The 20,934-nt window shown below is 39.1% G+C and overlaps 1 protein-coding gene across 2 annotated transcripts in view; it reads left to right on the plus strand.

Annotated features, from left to right (window-relative positions):
• Positions 1-20,934, plus strand: part of LOC134648318 (zinc finger protein ush) — a 269,240-nt gene extending 248,306 nt beyond the window's left edge. The window contains exons 2-3 of one of the 2 annotated variants that reach the window (XM_063502816.1): positions 17,475-19,372; positions 19,759-20,934. In XM_063502816.1, the coding sequence (XP_063358886.1) occupies positions 17,475-19,372; positions 19,759-20,154 (2,294 nt within the window). In that variant the 3' untranslated portion in view covers positions 20,155-20,934. The remainder of the gene's footprint in view (positions 1-17,474; positions 19,373-19,758) is intronic. The other variant, XM_063502815.1, reaches the window with a different exon arrangement.

Consider the following 20,934-nt stretch of genomic DNA (forward strand, 5'->3'; position numbering starts at 1 on the left):
AAAACCAAATGAAAACAAATAAGGTGACGGCTGTCATTCACGATCCCATCACGATCCGCATTCCACAGATAAAACACAGATGACACGCATTTTGGAATTATTCGAACACAGTGTTGCTAACCCGCGATTTTTCAAATTTGCCGCCTTTTGCTACTGACAAGATTTGGTTGACGGACTTTAAATACTCGTATTCTTGTTTTTAAAGGTGCCTCCACACCGCAATACATTTTTGTGGAGAATCACTGTGCCACTTACCCAGTTATTTACTGTTGTTCCACAAAAGTTAACTGTGGTGTGGATGTAAGTACCTTAAGGAATATTCAGTAGGTTTACGGGTGGTCTTAATAAAATCATCTTATAAGTTTAGGTATGAACCGTTTCAATCAGATTGTTGTATTGCTAATTTATTTATTTTATTACACTTTACAACAGGTTTTAACTTTGATACTCAATTTAAAACGACTAATAGGTTTGTTATATTTAAATTACAACTTAAATTCTGTCTATCTATTGTATTTCTTACCTTCCTAGATCGTACACATCTAATACTATCAAAGATAAATTAACTAAAGACCTTATGAAAGAATATTGAATGTGAGAATAACAGTCCATGAGGCATATTCAGATTGTAATAACAAGTTATATATTTGATCTGGCTTTTTTATGGATATGATATGTCAGTGACAAAAGTGAGTCAGTTCTTCAATATCCATAATAAATCCAGATCTAATTTATTACCTGTTATTACAATCAGAATACGCCTCCTGATCTTAACTCATTCAGTAGCATTCTAGAATAAGGTAACTTATTTACAACGAAATGACTTGTAAATTGTTCGAATAATACAAATCGAGAAAGTTTAGAAAACAAATTCAAAACACAATTCAATTACATTACGAATCCAGAATTAAGTCGTTCCGAACCAAAACATCTTTATCGATTATCGATTCTTTTTTTCGAATTCGAATCGACTAATCTGAGCCGTGTGGCGCCGGCCGATCGGTTTATCTCGGAATTATCGAAGACTAATGCACTGCACGAGATAACGCGCATAAGAGCGGGTGCAGATAGTGGTGTGGCCATGGTAAAAATAGTTTACACGCATAGTTTGTCTGTGCTAGGGTTGCCAGAACACCTGCTTATTCAGATGGCATTAATACGTACCTACATATAGATGGTCAACCAAATCTTGTCAGTAAAAAAAGGCGCGAAATTCAATTTTTCTATGGGACGATATCCCTTCGCGCCAACATTTTTCAAATTTGCCGCCTTTTTCTACTGACAAGATCTGCTTGACCAAGTATATTTTTTTTTTGTTTTTAAAACCCTGCACGCGAGATTACAAAACAATGTCGAGTCGTTTTTAGCAAATTATTACGTGCCTAGTTTTGTTTCTATATTTATTTTTACTTGAATGAACAAGACAAATAATAAGAAAAAATTAAATAGATAAAAAGTAAACAATTCTCCAAATAAAAAATAATATAGACCTCGTAGTTCTTAATCCCTCTTTGCTAGTACATATTTGAATTAATATTACTTACCACTGTCCAATTGACTGATAATAAATTAAAATCCTCAAAACTCTTATCTCACAACCCTAATGACATTCTTAAAAACGGAATACCTCCGAATTCCAAATTCAAATTCAAACTTATCGACCGCCGAAAGGAAATACATCTTCCTTACTTAAATTGTCATTACGAACTCTTTCGTTTATCCGAGCGAGATGGCAATAATAAAAATTATCTGTACAAATGGGCTGGGATTATTCGACAACATAAATTCGGATTGGACCAATGGTAGAGGAGATAGGGCAACGGTTTTTAGCCTTGTAATAGATAGGGTTACCGACTGTGTTGATTTTTCTTGGTTTTACGGTTCAACCTGATGGATAAAATGAAATCTAGTCAGCCTCAATCACTCAATATAGTGCGACATAAAATAGTAGAAATTAAATAAAATTTAACTAAAAATATCCATACTAAATTGTTGCCATGTTTAAGCATTTTACGTAAAAAATGTGAGTTACTTAGGAAGTGGTGCCCTCAATCATTTTCTACAATTACTATATGTACATTAGAGTACAATCTATACGAAGTGTGTTCTAACATATAAAGCCACTTACATAATCGTGACTACTATTATAATATGTATTTTAATATGCGTATAATGTGTTTGAATGGCTAGTTAACCTGGTTTCTAGATAAAATTAATATTATGAACTGTATCTTGTATCTTAAGTTCTAGCTTGGGTAATCGCCTGAGCCCTTGAACTTATAATGTGATTGACTCGTAGAAGCGCCCTTCGTGTATATATGTAGGTAGTTGTGTTGAATTATTTATCTTTGTTTATAAATGATTCTGTTATACTTATAAATGTATATTGCAAATATTAAATAGTTTATAAAGTAATAACCCTAGCCGAACATCCCTATTAATTACAAATCTCACCCCTTTCACCGGCGGCGAATAGAGAAATATTTTAAAGTCCAATCCTTAAAAAAGGAAAGCCCAGTATCGGCACAGACTCAGCAGAGTTATTGCACAAAAATGCTAATGTTCAAATCTCGGCGCGCTTGCAATCGGTCGCCACTTTTTACACCGCCACCCGATTTTTAGGGGCCAAATGTCTAGCAGTTGAAACATTAAGACGAAACAGGAGCTGAGATTTAAATATTTTAGGTAAATATACCCGTCTCGCTAACGAAAGCGGCTCCTAAACCTAGTGCGATAAGGACAAGGCGAAAAATCCTGCGTAAAAATCTCAAAAATCGAGGTTTCGTACTCGACTGTTTCCTCCTCCAAAACTTATCTAATCGTAACCAAATTTGGAAATCTAAATTATTATGAAATTATGTGTCGGACCGTTTTGATTTTTTGGGTAATTGATATCAGTTTTGAATACCACGCCTCTCAGTGCGGCATAGTCAATTAGGCAATTTTGGCCATTTTTGAAGGGCTCTAGCGCCTTAAAAAACAAAAATATCAAAAAAAGCAAAGCTGTCCGACACAGATATTGACAATATTAATCTGTGTTGAAAAAATAATTGCTCTAGCTTCAAAACCCACGGAGGAAACAGTCGAGTACGTTTGTATGGAGAAATGACCACTCCTGTTGGCTCTTAAATCTAAAAAATTATGGTAGGGTCAGATCACTTCAAAGGACAGACTTTTTAGTGAGAAAGTATGGAAGTGCCAGCATAAATTGCTATGTCCTCCGAAGATATGTCGTTGGTAGTGGCACTGCACTGACATCTGGGGCTGGTCTGGGTGACGTCCATCTAAGCAGTGTATTCCCATTTGTACCCACCCCACATGACCACCGCCATAATACGGGGACAAATGGGAATGATTTGTCTGGGATATAAAAACAAAGCCTTATCTGATCAAATTAGGATTCACAAAGAAGTGTCTTATTGAGAATTTAAACTAATCCTTTTTATTGATATTGCTCAATAAAACATTAAAATATTTTACCAAACCATAGCCTTCTCTATCATAATATTAAAAAAACTTGCAGAAAGCACGTGAGAACCAAGCATAACGGAATCCCTATTTTAGAACCGGCAAGCACTTGCCAACTCCATCTTGCTACATCACCTTGGTTTATTTTCAACTCGTGTGTTATCGATATAACGGCCATGTTATTCGATTAACATCGTAGCTCGATCCCAATCGCGGCAGTTTTCTTTAATTATACAATTTAAATTGCGGCCACCACATATCAGCGCCATCTCTCGGCCGCGCTAGCAATTTTTCAAGATGGCGAACACCGATTAAAAAGTGAATTTATTAATACATACCGTGTACGTTTCTCGCGCTTATGAAACTTGTAAAAAATATGTCGCCACAGGTTTATGCGATTTATTCATTAATTCAATTGATTTCTCGATCTCTGCTTTATGACTTGAGGCAATAAAATAAGTAAGAACCTTCATGAAAGTTGTAACAGGGAGCATCGTTAGATCGATCGATCATTGGCTCGTTAGCACGTCCGCTTTGTTTTTTTTTAATCGGCTAGTGTTGTAGCTACGGCGTTTTTATTGAATACCGATTCGATGTCGGTAGTAATTGGTCGGGAGTCGGTGTTAACACGGTGTTTGACGACGAGACGGCTAATTATTTTCGTGTCGTAGGCGTTCGGAGATCTTATCGTCGTTACAAAGGAATACGGATCGTTTTGACGCGATTGTTCCATTCGAACAATGACTTGTTGGTTTAAACGCTATCTGCTCTAGATACGAGCATAAAATGCCGTTTTTAATTTCCGATTTCGTAACGTATTGTTAATAACGACTTTAGATGCAAATACGACTGCATTATCATGGAAATCGGGCGTTATCGTATGTTAAATTTCTGCAAATCAAATTACGAATTCCGTAATTCGTGTCATAGCACCGCTATCGGGGCTCGCGCAATCGGATATTAATATTCGATCTTCGGCTTTCGATTCGTATAATTAAAATCGAGATCGATTCGATTGGTGCGGATGCCGTCACGTAGTACATCAGAGGCGCCGCCCACTTTTGACGCCTACGGCGTGTACGCAGCTTTTATTACAGTCGTATTCCGAGTCAAATACTCAAGTGACCAGTATAAGTCATTTTTAATTGCCCTTCTATGCTAAAAGGTAGTATCTCTAAAACAAATTAAATTGAAAATGGAACTTTCAGTTGAAGTTTTTAAAGTACATTTTTGCATTCAATTTTCATTTTAAATACTGCTTTTTAGTTCGCAGACCAGCTATGTTGACACATAAGCGTTTTACATCATCTTCATATCAGCCGAAAGACGTCCAGTGATGGACATGGTCTTCTCTAGCGACCTCATGAAAGTCTTCGAGTCCTCAACTTACAGACTGGCATACATACAATAGTCAAATATAATTAAAATATAACAAAACACCATAATATTAAGTATTTTTAAAAGAGTTACTCACTTCTTTTGAAGTCGAAGATAGCTGATTTTAAAATCTAAGATAGATAGATTTTCTAATAGACCTATTTTATTGAAATAAACATAATAACATAATAATCTATTCTATGTTACTTTTTTAACATATTGAGTAAACATACAAATTCTAAACTAAAATAAACCTAAGAATGAGTAAACCTAAATAACTTAACAAATAAAATATTACCCCCACTCTGATTAGCCCCCGGACCAAATGTGGCAAAAATATATAATATATTTATTATATGTCTGTGTATCACGGAAGTTGTTGTTATTAAAACGAAACAGTATTTTGACAAGTTGAGTGATCCTGTCGAGTGAATCCCCAAATATTTATACGCGCGAAATGCGCTTTAAACAACAAATCAATAACCGATTTTTCGTGTTCGAACGCCACACGTGATCATTACACTGGCCCACCTGAGACTTGGATTCTGTATGCAAGCTCTGTCTTGTTTATTTATCGCGCGATAATCAATCGTTTCGCGCCATATTGGCAACCATTTTGTCGAAATGGTAATTATAATAAGTGGTTGAATTTATTGAGTCGATACGGCGAACCCAAGTATTCCAAATATGTGCTGAGATTATTGCGTCGCTACCTACCGCTTACCGGTTTTTGATATAGGTAAATAAATAATTATATTAAACATCAATATAAAAATAGAAAAAAAAACCTGTTTATTTTTAAGCACAAGCAGCCGAGTAGGTATCTGTAGGTGTATCTCCAAGTGATTAGCATAGTAGATGCCCTTATGTATAATATGTATTCTTAAAATAACTTTTTATCAATAGTCAATAAATTTAGAGTCTTTGCGGAAAGAGAAGAGTCGTAGGTCGTAGAATGTATTGGATCCCATACATTTCACGACTCTTTCCGCACAAATTGATTGACTATTGAGATACAAAGTTATTTTATGGCTCCTCTACACGATGGGCCAACGCCGGCCACTCCAAGGGACGCAGCCATGCGGTAGAATGAGATAGCAATATCACTTGCTCCCTCTAACGCATAAAAATGCGTCCCTTGGAGTGGCCGGCGTTGGCCCATCGTGTAGAGGAGCCATTCGAATACATACAGTGAGCGTAGCATTATAGGGGGGACAACATGGCTAGGGTTTGCAATCCGGATCCGAAATGTATGAAATTACCTGGAACCGGATCCGCGGGTCTTCCCGTACATTTCAGATCCGTCGTGCAAACCCTAAACATGGCAAATACCGTACAATTATATTCATATTAAATATTATTATAGGACATTCTTACACAGATTGACTAACTCCCACAGTAAGCTCAAGAAGGTTTGTGTTGTGGGTACTCAGACTAGAGATGCTACGGATAGTTGTTTGGCCGGATACCGGATATCCGGCCTGGACACTGGCCGAATATCCGGTACACACACACACGCGGACACATTTCTAGGAGCGTAACGAGTTTTATCATGTCATTACGTAGTAAGTTCGTTTATAGTTACAAGTGCGCACGCGTATTTTTGTGTAAACAAATAAGTGTATTGTGTGACATTGGTTACGTATTCATTTCTATCTACTGTGTCGTTAGCATTATGACCGTGACTGTTTCTTAGATTCCATTTTTTACCCCAAAATGTGTTAATTTTACTATCCGGTATCCGGCCGTATAGTAGGTCACTATCCGGTATCCGGCCGGATACCAAAATAACGGCCGGATACCGGATAGTAACCGGATATCCGGTGCATCTCTAACTCAGACAACCATACCTATATATAATATACAAATACATAAATACATAGAAAACACCCAAAACTCGGGAACAAATATCTGTGTTAATCACACAAATTAATGCCCTTACCAGGATTCGAACCCAGGACCGCGGCTTAACAGGCAGGGTCACTATACCAACTAGGCCAGACCAGTCGTCAATACAATATCATTCAGGCCTTTAACATCTTGACAGATGATTTATGCAACAAACTGTAATAAACATTTATTGAAACTGCTTTTGAATTACGATTTTTCATCGAAGAAGGTAGTACCAGTACGTGACCAGTACAAACCTTATTTTCGATTTTTAGGAATTAAATCGATCAAATTATTATATTTACAAAACTTACACCGTGTGTGTCTAATAGTAACGTTCTTATACCTAGGTAGGTAGAATAGGTATTCTACAGAAATTCTATGCAAAATATAAAAGTTAATTGGCTTAATTATTAGTACGTACCTACTTACTTAAACATTCAAAAGGGTTCTTAAATAAAAGTAATTATAATTATCCAAATTCCTTCTAAAATATCCTTAGTTATTAATCAAAGGCAGTCGCATGTGTTTGCTGCCGTATCGCGCGTTTTGCATAGATTTAAAAAGTCGATAGCAATGCAAATGCGTCGTGCGCTGTGTTTACTTGTTCCTGAGTTACTGCCGTAATAGACCCCAGCGGCGGTATCATGGTCGCATTTTTATCACTTGTCATGTCATGCATATGTCATGCGTCACTTTCGCACTTACATACTTGTTCAGTTATATCGTGACAGGCATGATGACAGATGATAAAAAATCAAACCATCTCAGCCCTACTGGACTTGTGGACGGGATTTGTAGAAATTCTTTGTTGACCCTTTGCTTGGCAAAAAATCGTGAGTTCAAGCCTCGATTGCGCCCGATAGAACGAAAAATGCTCTTAGAAAAAATACAAAATAGGATGTAAAATTATGTATCACGTACGAGTAGGATACATTGCCAAGAAAAGGGTAGAGTTTAATTACAATCCTTTGCCATCACTTTAATCTCAAGGATTTTTTTATTTAAACAGTTTTATTGGTTTTAAAACTTGTTAGATCCGATGCTAATCTAGTTTACACCTTACACCATAGAAGAAAAGGGTAGAGTTTAATTACAATCCTTTGCCATCACTTTAATCTCAAGGATTTTTTTATTTAAACAGTTTTATTGGTTTTAAAACTTGTTAGATCCGATGCTAATCTAGTTTACACCTTACACCATAGTGAACTAAAACAATGCGATTGGTCGTCATTAAATCTCTTGAAAAAAGAGAAAAATTGTAAAGTTATAAATATTATACATAAACTGTTTATACGACGAATTTTTAAATTCTCTTGGTTTTTTTTTTGTCGTATAAACAGTTTAAAATATGTCTCACGAAAGTTTAATATCGAATACTATACATAATTTATGTTATCTCAATAAGCTTTCAGCCTCTGTTGTACCGAACTCTAAACAAGATTAAATAGAATAAAGTTTTTTTTTTAATATTTTTCTCCATTTATATGGTAAGTACACGTTGTATAATATACATAAAAGGCCAAACTTTGAAAAAAAAAACTTTTTACAGTTTTATAACACTGCATATTCATAGTTAAAGTATGCAAAGATTTTTTCCCTCACATTGCGTGTGGCTGGACGTATGAATCAAATTTTTCAGGAAATTAAAGCACAGTCACACGAAACTGCTGCACAGATTATGGAAGGACACAAGAAAGTACAGGTCGGTTTGGGATACAATACAATACGTACACACATATATTGAAAAAATCTATTATAGAATTGCTGTTGCTTTTGTAATAAAAAGACTTTAGTGATGTAGAAATCAAATATCTTGAATTTTTGACCTACATTTTTACTGTTCATCATGGAATAATTTAACTTCTAGGCAGGTAACGGGTACCTACCTACGTATTTTAACTTATCAAAATATGAATAAATAAATAGTTGCCTAGAATAAAAATAAAGAAAAGAAAGAAAGTCTAAGATGAGATACAGAAAGACGCCAATGAGACCTGAAGTGCTTACAACCAGAAACAATGACATCAGATGTGCTCTATTTTTGTCAAATTTTAGTAAGAAACACTAAGTAGGTATGCTTTAGTAAGAAACGTAGTTATTTATAGCAAGCAGCAGTTATTTCAAAGAATGTCATACGTATTAGCCAAGCAAGTACTAAGGCAGCATGAGTTGTGAGGGCGATCGTTCTTTCTTTAATACGACCACGCCCCGTCGTGCGCTTGAGCCTCATGACTTCGCTTAAAATAGTGTTTAAGTATGTGTTAAATAGGCTGGTTTTTATTTTGATGTCGAATCTACCTTACAGAAACCCGCAGCTAAATAACACTAGACCCTACTGACCCTAATCATATGTGTTCCTGCTGGTGAGTAAGGTTACCAGAGCTCAATGAGGGTGCGGAGTGTTAGGGTCGGCAATGCGCATATAACAACTCTGGAGTTGCAGGCGTCCTTAGGCTACGGTGACTGCTTACTATCAGGCAGGCCGTATGCTTTGTTTGCCACTGACATAGTATTAAAAATATATATAAACGCGGCTAACACAAAACAGCAGTGTATTTAAAGTTTAAAATCTTTGAATCAGGATTTACCAGTCTTAGGGTCGATTTTTTTGAACTAGATAAGTTCATAGTCAATTATTGTCTAAAGTTACTCCATTTGTCCCCAGTTATCCCATTTGACTGTAACCTACTTTAAATGTATGAGGAATGAAAAAAAACTCGACATGCAATCATAGGCAGGTTTAAGTTTTTACTTAAATAACTTGTTAATTTAGGTTCTAAATTGCATAAGATTGCGAGCACGATACCTAGACGAAAATAAGAATAAAACAGTATTTACTGAAATTATAGACTATTAAAATACCGGCCTGAATTTTCAGCACTATACTAAATTAGGATTTTTGATGAGATTGCACTTTTTAATGGCAGTTGAGTTATTGTTTTTGTTAACTAACTTTTGGCAGATTTTTTATTTTTGATGTTCTCAACTGTTGAAGTAAGTAAATTATTTATTGCCTCTCATAAAAAAATGTAAATCTCATAACAATCTATAGTTTTATTACAAGCTTTTATTTAACTTTAAATGTTTGTATGATCGGGTCAAGTCTTGCAAGCTAAATTCATCATCTACCTGGCGTTATCCCGGCATTTTGCCACGGCTCAAGAGAGCCTGGGGTCCGCTTGGCAACTAATCCCAAGAATTGGCGTAGGCACTAGTTTTTACGAAAGCGATTGCCCTAGAATTGTAACGATGGGTAAGTCGCCTGTTGAAAAATATAGTTTGTTATTTTTTAATGTTGACGGTAAGCTTTCTGAATAGAAAAAAATATATACAACATTGCGGCAGGTAAAAGGTACTATATACCTGCCGCAATGTTGTACATTTTTCTGAAATATAAAACAATACTTTTCCCACTAGGTAAACTGCAAATGAAGGTTCTACAAAAGCTATTATCAAAAGCTGTTTAATTCCCCGTTATCTCGGCATCGCACGTGTTGTAACTATTTTTTTAATTACGAGTATGTTACTTCTGTTGATGAATGACCCTCTTTAGAGAAAGTGGGGATGGATGCGGCATTGTGTGTTCTTTTCTTTTTGCTTACGATTGGACAAGGAAAACTTGCAACAAATTTTTATTGGTAAAGTTGTATTTACCAGTTTATTTAATGTTACACTATTTTTAATTTGGATTTTTTTTATGCTGATTCCACTGAACCCCGAGCTCTTTTGATCCTAGCAGGAGAAAACAGAATCCCAATACTGATATTTCCATACCGTTACCATTTTCATAAACTTTGTATGACGGTAATGGAATGGAAGGAACGAAAAATGTATGGAAATTTTGGGACACTTCACCTATTAGGATCGTAAGAGCTCGTGATTTTGAATAGAAATAACATCAAAACTCCTAAATCTGTTTTTTTTTTTGTAGGGAGTGTACATATATTTAATGTCTCAAATATGCCGCGTCCACGTTTCACCAGCTCTCAAACCCGCAAGTACATTTAGCAAGACTTCATGAATATTAACTTTTTCTACATCAATCATACCGCATTACGCCATTAAATCAAAAAGGCCTCAAGCACCCACTTGTCAAGCAACTTAATGACCTCTTTAACTTTGCAGGGTAGCGATCACACGATTGCCAACGTCACGAAACTAAAGGCCGTAGGCGCCAAGGGTTTTCACAGGTTTTATGCCTTTTTGTATCGGAAATGTGAAAAGGGTTAATAAGAAAGTGGGTTAATTTTTTGTTAGCATTTTGTTAATTTCCCTCCATTTTTACGGTGATTAGGGGATGTTAATTAGTTACGGATAAGGGTAGTTGGAGGTTTTACTGCGATATCTACATCGCAATAGTATTTTATTTTATTTATTTATTTTATTTTTTTTACTGCTGGGTAAATACCTCAGTCAATCATTCCCTCGTGTCTTAGACAGTCTTTTAAAACCGTTTTTAGGGTTCCGTACCCAAAGGGTAAAAACGTGACCCTATTACTAAGATTCCGCTGTCCGTCCGTCCGTCCTTCCTTCCGTTTGTCACCAGGCTGTATCTCACGAACCGTGATAGCTAGACAGTTGAAATTTTCACAGATGATGTATTTCTGTTGCCGCTATAACAACAAATACTAAAAACAGAATAAAATAAAGATTTAAGTGGGGCTCCCTTACAACAAACGTGATTTTTGACCGAAGTTAAGCAACGTCGGGCGGGGTCAGGACTTGGATGGGTGACCGTTTTTTTGCTTGTTTTGCTCTATTTTTTGTTGATGGTGCGGAACCCTCCGTGCGCGAGTCCGACTCGCACTTGGCCGGTTTTACTTTTCATATAATATTATTTCTATTTTTTATTTAAAAAAATACATGTTTGTAGGTACCCCATTTATAGTCGTAAAAACGTCAGATAGTTATTAATTTGGTTAGATATTAATTTAACATTAACTAGTTTTATGAAATTTAAGCATATCGTTGTAAAATGAGAGCGTAACTTCCATATGTATGGGAGCGGCTTTTGACCGCGGTTTCGTCTAACTCTTAATACAAAATGTTGCTTACACTTAGTGGTGTCCTCTATAAATTCCTCCTTCACGAAAGTTTATGGAGCTCAGCGTTCCCACCCTCTAATCTTCCGTACGTCTATTTACTATTTAGTAAATATATAATCAGATGGCGATGAAGTGGCGGACGGGCGTGCGTCACGATCGGACCGGCATTAACATATCGCGGGTTCGATTCCGCTATCGTCCGGTGTCGCGGACGCGAGCATGGGTCCATTGACACACGATACGAAAGGAATATTTTTAATTTAGTGTGATTTTAAACTGAAATAAATGTCATATACTAAAAAGTGACCAAGGCCTCCAGTGCCCCAGGCTGGAATCTAACCAGCGTTCCAACCTATTGACATTGTTATTACAATGCAGCATTTAATTAAATGATGGACGATAGTCTATGTCGTATTTCACTGGACCCTTAGGGTAACATTCCTACTACTACTACTACTACTGGTACTGAACGCGTCGCTGTTACTGTCAATTTCCATAGTAAAATAAACAGTAGTGCAGCTGCGGTTGGAAATGGACTGTCACCTTTATACAGTGATGACCTCTCCAAACGTCACCGATAATCGCATTTGATTTGCAAAACATTGCGGCATTTGGTCGAACGATCGAATTCGTTGCTCTAACTTAGTCAGCAATTATCTAAAATCGCTTGCCATTGGTTGCAACGTCTGTCAAAGCCTTAATAAATAAATTGGTCCTTCAAGCCAGATTTTGCGTTTTCGTTAAAGGATCGACACTGACACAAAAAACCGGCCAAGTGCGAGTAGGACTCGCTTTCCATATTTCTAATAGGTTTTCCTGTCATCTATAGGTAAAGAACTATTTAGTGTATTTTTTCAAAATTTTAGACCCAGTAGTTTCGGAGATAAGGGGGGGGGGGTCGGTCTGACAGACAGACAGAGACGAGTGATCCTATAAGCGTTCCGTTTTTTCCTTTCGAGGTATAGAACCCTAAAAACAATGGGATATTTAATAAAGGCCTACATAAAAGCGTATACATAATCTCGTGTCGTATAATGGAAACGTGCGGCAAAAACGTTGGTAAGCGAGGTAGATAAACATTTCCTTGTAGTGGGCATGTCCCGCGCATGACGAATAAATCTTGATGTCGTCGGCGCAGATAGCTGTAATGTATGGAATATTGTCCGCCACTCATTTGCTAGATACGTAGGGTTTTATATACTATTTCTTTCATTGGAAGAACATTCTAGAAAGTTGAATTTTAATACCAATTTTGCCCTAAAATACAGTTCTGTACGGATATGATGGTCGTTCTTGTCTACGTGACAGCGTGATAAAACGGTGTCCGTCACTTTCTTTCCCACGGTGTTAAACAGTGACAGTTATTTTATCACGTGGATAAAGATGGATAAAGCTATGCATAATACGCTGGCTGACGTTTAATAAAAGTGCATCCACAATGCAGTTAACTTTTGTGGTGTGTTGCTACACTTGCTACACAAAAAACTGCGATGTGGATGCAACTTAATACCATAATAAAAATGCCAATTTCTCACTAAAGAGGGCGTCGATTTCCACTCAAGCACCCCCGTAACGTTCCATTGACAGTTTAATCTGTGGTTTATTTTTTTTCCGAATCAGTGCCTACTGGCACAAATTAGCGTTTTTATTCATCTGACTTTTTATCAATGGACTTCTAAAGCTTGCCATAGTTATCGAGCTATTAGTAAAGTTTTTCATCATACAAAGTACTAGTAGGTACCTACTTGCGCACTACTCACTGCCCCAAAATTTCACCTTTTACCACATTTTTTTACACTCCACAACCAGAAAAATCTCATTCTTTAGCTTACCAGACCAATTACAACCTTGTTTCTCCAATCCATACAATATAACGCTTGTTAACCACAAACAAAAAACGTTACTTACATTAAAAAACAAAACCAAAACAGGAGCGATTGTATTTCAAGCATTCTCAATTCAAATTAAACACCCCGTCTTTACCGCATGACAGATGAACTAACATACTAACGCAGCATCAAGATGCCAACATCGATAATCTACAGTCCGTCAACCATTGTCTATGGTTTTATTTTTAGCTGGCAACACCGCTAATGGTGTCCGAGTTGTAGTGACGCTAAGTTGACAGGGCGTAGATTCTAGATGGCAGCATTGATAAATAGTTTTTTAGTAGAAAAGTTTGGTCGATTACATTTCGATTTAGTTAAAAGACAACGTTAAATGATGTTAGTTCTAGAAATCTGACTGGCAGCAATCATAAGATTCATGATGGGATGACTATTTTTCTTTCTTTCTTTATTTTTTTTCCACATGGTCGTGTGGATCCTGTTCTACTGAATCAAATATCTAATATTGTCCTTATTTAGATGATATTACCCTTGTCCTAGTATTTGACTGTCTAACTCTAGTAATTCACAGTTTTCGTTTGTTATTTTGTTACAAATTAATATAAGATGAACTTATGGTAAAAGTTAGGCACCGAGAACACGTTATATAGCACAACCTACATTAGAACAGGTGTCAAAAGTGGTAAATTATAATTTATTCTGTCACCACAAAAATAACTCAATACTTTGATTTAGAAGAATCGAATTTGTACAAACAAGCAAATATAAACCTTACATGGTTGAATTGTCATGTCAGTTACTGACCTGTCTAATAACTAAATACTGCTCTCTTTTGCTCCGTAAAGCGCTCATTTAATTCCCATAATTACTGCAAGATCTGCCGATACAAGTAGAGTGGCAAGTCAATGCCGATGCTAACTTATGCACCAATGAGTTACCTCACTTTCAATATCGATCATTATAAAATTTAAACATAGCATTCATGATCCCGCACGAGTGAGAGATTATCTACTAGACTAAATGGAATGGGTATTAACATTATACCTACTCGCATTTTTTTTATTCGAGCGCGCCTAGGGAAGTAGTTTGAGTTAAACCAAGCTAACTCATCAAGCGTCACGACAAAGTGTGAATTGGCACTATAAATTTCGGATTCTAAGCAATGTTAGCTAACGGCTATACCAATTTTTCGCCCAATTTGCCGCCAAATTAAATTATCATTTTAGTCAGATGATGTGGACACAAAAATGAAATGAATGTTGTTTTAAAATAAGAAATTTTGTCGATTTTTTATCTGGCAATTCCAAGTAGGGTTCCGCTATTACCATTCGTATACGGAACCCCGTAAATGTAAAGGTTTACTGCATAACAACAGTTATGAAGGCGGCGACAGGCCGAGATCAATCACAACGGCATACATAATACATGTTATGTTTTATTTATAAACTTTATCGCTGTGATATCGGAAAATCAATTTCATGCTCGAGCAACTCGTATTTGACATTTGAACGAATTACCATTGGGTTGACTGTTATGAAATTTCTAGTCTGAAATCTGGATATGAATTTTTTTTTAAACAGCCGTAATATAATTTAACTCAATGGGTGATTTGGAAAACTTTAAAACTATACAGCACCCAAAAAATCCACATTATTTTTTAGACATCTTTTAAACGCACTTTATTTTGAGTAGGTAAATTAAATACGTATAATTATGTTAACTATTGATTGTATTTTTTTTTTCAAGATTATCATCTGGCGACCAATAAGTCAGTAAAAAATGCACGAATTCAAAAATGTGAGAGGTCGACTCTGCGCCTACATTTTAGAATTTTGCCGGATTTTAATTTCTTTTTAATACATTTTCTGGAGTTCAAAACGGACTCTGAAATCATGGGATTATGGGTGTTTTTCGGAATCATCCAACATTCCGATTATCAGAATCACGCGATACATAAGTAGTTATTATTCGTATACGACTGATCAGCTACCAAACCATTCGTATTCGATGATGGATCACACCGGTTATCACGGAGTTGGTGATCGCTCACGGTCCGATGGCTATCTGCAGATTCTGACGCGGCCGATGCACGACTATTTTAATTGGGCCCGATGCCACAGATAAAAACAAGATGGCAGCCATGACACGTGTTCGGTAAGTTCGACACGTCCGGACGGATCAAGTTTGGGAACATGGTGAATTACGCTTTGTTTAGCTGTCGTTTAGATTTAAACCTCTACGTCGTCGGTGGTAAAGTAATAAATAAAAGACGTCAGTTCAAAAAGTTTAAGTAGGTACATAATAGGTAATACAGTCAGCAGCAGAAGTTGCTAAGCGGGCGAGTCGCTCAAAATTACCTTGACACGCTCTTATTCTCTTGATAATAAAGTCGCGTTAATATCATCATGGAAAGTGGCTCGCCCCGCCCGTACAGTGGCCAAATTGGTGTTTGCGTGATGCGTCCGCATCACCTGATTTGATCGCACAATTTAATTAGATTGGCGAAAAATTGTTCTCGTCTGGACAGGCCTTAAACGTGGAAATATATAAAACCTACGTATAGATCTACAGGAAGCATTATTACCTTGCGAGCAAGTATGCTAATGCGAGAAATCCTTATGATTACCTATATGGGCGTATTTATCGACCGTATGTACCTACCAAAAACTTGTTTTGTTTATTTCAAATAGTAAAAACAACGTTACATTTTAAATAAAAACTACTTAAGTATATATTTTACTTACCCACAAGATGCAGTGGTAAGCAACTACGTACCGATAGCCTCACAAATCTCCGGAATAACCTTTACATTATTCTATAATTCAGATTTAACGCTCGTACTTGAACGCTGAGTTATTGCGATTGCAAACATGTCTGCTCCCACGAGATGCATGGCGCAACAAAGCCTTTGATAGTTCTATGACTAGTCAAAACTATGCGGGCGAATTATGCATCGCATGCTTCTCTCATTTAAAGCCCTCGCTGACATGTTTATAAAGACAAAGGTTACAGATGAATATCATTTTAACGTTAACGAAACGAGCTGCAGCGCGCGGCTAAACGACACCCAGTCACGCCATCTATCTGATTCTACGTACAACCTTTCACCGAACAATCGCTTTATAACTTATTTAGCGAACGCTAACGAACTCCGATAACTCGAGTATGACGGCGCATACTCTAACGGCCAATCGCGCGTCACCAAACATCGGCCGGCCAATCAGCGCGCGCTAGGATAGCGTGACCCGAACGCAATCCGATTCGAGTCGTATTCGTTACCGAGAGATGGCGCGCGCCCAATCGTCGCGTCCATCGCGCTGTCGTGCCCATATAATGATCTTCACAGGGCCAGGAGAATGAAGTTGAGCCTCTCATTAATTGGCGTTTTGAGAGATCGCTGCGCGAAAGATAGGTTAATTCCTCGCTCGCTCGAGATCCTTGTCGCTGAAAAAGGAAGGTGAGCGAGCATTTTCTGGAAATCAGATCCAATTACATGTGCCCGTTAAGGTTTTGTTCTGTTTGCGTGCGATATTGATGGACTAGCTCGCTATTATCTGGAAACATTTCTCGCATTTGTTAACATGTACTGCCCCACCCACGCGGCGACATTTACATAGCGCGGGCACGTCTCAATTAGGAGCGTAATGTATGCCTCGACTCGGGCCTGGATCTGACTGACGCCGACTGATAGCGCGAAACGTGACGGGTGACGACTATCACCCGCTTCCCCGACACTAATAGGAGCCGATATTGGGCTCGATACTTTTTGTTTGCATATCCATTAGCGTCTATCCGCCCACTGGCTGCTTAATAAATTATGTAAATTCTATCCATCTTATTTCAGGTGAGGACGAGGAATGGGGAAACGAGAGCGAGGCTATGCCAGGAGAACCTCGCACGCCGAGCTCGGGGGGAGAGCGGGCCGCATCGAGCGGCGGCGCGTCGCCCGCGTCGGCATCGGCGGGCTCCCCGGCCGCCTCGCCGCCGCGCCTGCGCCTCAACACGAGCCTCGCCACTGACCCCGCGCTAGCGCCCTCCGCCACGCCCGTCAAGCGCGAGCTCCCGTCGCCCTCTCCCCCGCCGCCGCCTGCGACGACGCAAGCGCAAGCCAGGGACTACCTCGCTCTAACAGCGGCGGCGTTCCCTGCACTCTTTCCGGTCGCTCCGACCGGCTACATGTGCCAGCCATGCGGCATCCGCTATTCTTCTCTAAGCACACTGCAAGCGCACCAGGAACACTACTGTTCGAACAGGCGGCCGAAGCCTTCGGAATCTGTGGAACCAGGCGCTGATGCCGCAGGAGATGAATCCAGTAGCGATGCGAAGACTCCGAGACGTACAGGAAAGCAATATGCTTGCACCTACTGCTCGTATAGCGCTGATAAGAAAGTCAGCCTTAATAGACATATGCGCATGCATTCTTCATCTCCAGTCAGCAGCGGGACCCCTGCCCCGACCCCGACTTCTAACGGGGAAGCTACCGAAGGCCAACCGTCGCCCGACCGGTACTGCACGGACTGTGATATAAGGTTCAGCTCGATCCAGACGTTTAGAGCTCATAAAACACATTACTGTAGCACGAGACAGGTGGTGAAACCTGCTGCACCTTCAGCGAGAGGAAGTTCTGTTACCTCAGGGTCTGCGCCTCCATCCCCTGGAGCCACACCGCCCGCTCAGAACCAATATGCGCTAGCCCTGCCTACTAATCCTATACTCATCGTCCCGTACTCACTGCTGCGGGGCGCGAGCACCCTCCCGGGCACAACTCTACCTGATCCAGACACACCGTGCTTTTTACTGCCAAACGGCACATTTCAACCGCTCAGCCGGGCTATACCAAATATGAATTCAGATGGAAAAGATGCCGAAGTTTTAAAGTCAGCCAATCGGCCTCGGGACTCTTTAAAAGATGGTGGTACCCCTTTGGATTTAAGCGTGCGGCGGACTCCTGAATCAGTGGGTACTGATGAGCATGAGAAGGAAAATAGGCTGCGATCCGCGACGCCAGAACAGATTGTTTGCGCACCCTCGCTTCCAGGGTCTCCAGGCACGCCGTCGCCACAGCGTCGATCATCATCTCCTACTGGAGAGAGCTCACCAAAGCGCCGACGAAAAGACCCCAGAGGGCCAACGCCAAAACCCCCAAGTGTGTCCCCGCCAGAGGGCAAATTCATCCCTGTACCGCCTGTAATCCTGCCGCCAGCCCTGGCCATGCGTCTAGCCTCAGAACTGCCTCTGGCAGCCGCTTCCCCACAAGTTCTAGTCAAGCAAGGCGTGTCTAAATGCAAAGAATGCAACATCGTCTTCTGCAAATACGAGAATTATCGCGTGCATAAGCAACACTACTGTAACTCGGGCGGCGACGAGCGGGTAAGCCCTGCGCCTCCGGAGCCTGGACCACCGCCTCAGTACCGCCAGCTTTACTGTTTGGCTTGTGGGATCCACTTCAGTTCTTTAGACAACTTGGCAACGCATCAGAGCTACTACTGCACAAAGCGCGAGACGCGCTCACCTCGGTCTGTTCCTGAGGCTCCTAGGCCCGCATCTGGATCGGAGGGAGGATGGAAATGTCCATGCTGCGATGTGGTATCGCCGACAGCGGCGGCAGCGCAGCGCCATATGGAGGCACACGCAGGCGTCAAGGCCTTCCGCTGTACCATCTGCCGTTATCGCGGCAACACACTGCGCGGGATGCGTACCCACATACGAATGCACTTTCCGAAGAAGCCTGCTGATTTGCAGGTAAGTTGTCATTCGTTTCATTTTTCGGTTTTCTCATCTTAAAATCGTAGTCGTAGCCAGTTTCGCATTTATTACTTTAAACATGCATAAAATTGACTTAATGGATCCTTAACTTTTCAATTGTGTAACCATTTCTCAACTGTGTTAATTTGACTTAAATTCTTATCTACCTGAAAAAAAAAATCGTTTGAGGCCTCTGAGACCTGCAAGGAAGTCATTTTAACCTCTAACAATGCCTCGTCTTATCATGCAAATATATCACAAAGTTTTATGACAAAAATTTAAATGGGTACTCGCTCTTATTCCAAATTAGAGTTAAAACTACTCTTTTTCATTCCTATCAATTATGCAACTACGTATTTAAAACGGTTATTTTTAAATTCCAGGAGGAGAGCTACATAGCCTGCGTGGTCGAGGAAGACAGCCGCGAAACCACTTCCCCCGCCCCCGCCGTAGGGGAGCGCGTGCACCGCTGCAGCTCCTGCGCCTACACCTCCACCTACCGCGGCAACGTCGTCCGCCACGCCCGCCTAGTCCACGCCACCGACGAGCCAGAGCCAGAGGAAACCTCCCCCATCCCCGCCGTCGACATCAAAAAAGAACCGGCTGACACAGAAGAAGAAACACCCAACTACTGCAAATCTTGCGATATTTCGTTCAAATATGTCAACACCTATAAAGCCCATAAGCAGTTCTATTGCACGGCAAATAACCAGGATGCCGCGGCAAATAATAACGTGCCGGCGGCGCTGCCAACCGCGCGGGTTAACGAAGTGCTTTGAACGTTGCGTTTGATCTGAAACTTTCTAGGGTTGAGGTGATTATCGTATGGATTAGAATAGAATAGACCAGTCATAGATAGGTCTTTGAAATTTAATGTAGTGTCATTATCGAGTAGCGACTCACTCTTGACGCAACTGTATGTTAAAGGGATATTTCAATTTGTAATTACATCTTTTTAACTTATATCAGCGTTATTCTCTGCAGAGTTGCAACTCGATTGCGCTTGATTATAAAAATAAGTGATCGTATATAAAACTTTTGGATCTATATTATATCATGTGCAATAATTGAAATAATCGATATATTATACTGCATATCTACGCCAAATTTAACGGTTTGAATTTAATTTGATTGGACATAACGGCTTATGTAAATAGCTCTCAATATATAGTTTTTTTTGTTATTGTTATGTAAAATTAAAGTTAATCGTGTATGTATTAGTTAACGTTAAAAACTACCAAATTGTAAATATTAAAGTATGTGTAAAGATATTATTACATCATAACGAAATTTTATTACCATTTGTTCTAAGCATTTATTATTAATTTGTTGTTAATTTTGTTTAATGTTATTATTAGGAAACCGAGTATTTAAAGTCGTACTCAATACAGGTACATTACATACAGTGCTATACTAAACTAAATATTACAATGGTTTCACCAAAAATGTGACATGAACGGCATGAATTTTACACAACTATGTTAAAAGCAATCTTAAAAGAGCAGAAGGCAGCTATCTTCTATCGCAAGAAATTATTAGATGCAGATATTACTACTTAT

This window comes from Cydia amplana, chromosome 5 (genome assembly GCF_948474715.1).
Source record: "Cydia amplana chromosome 5, ilCydAmpl1.1, whole genome shotgun sequence".
Lineage (NCBI taxonomy): Eukaryota > Metazoa > Arthropoda > Insecta > Lepidoptera > Tortricidae > Cydia > Cydia amplana.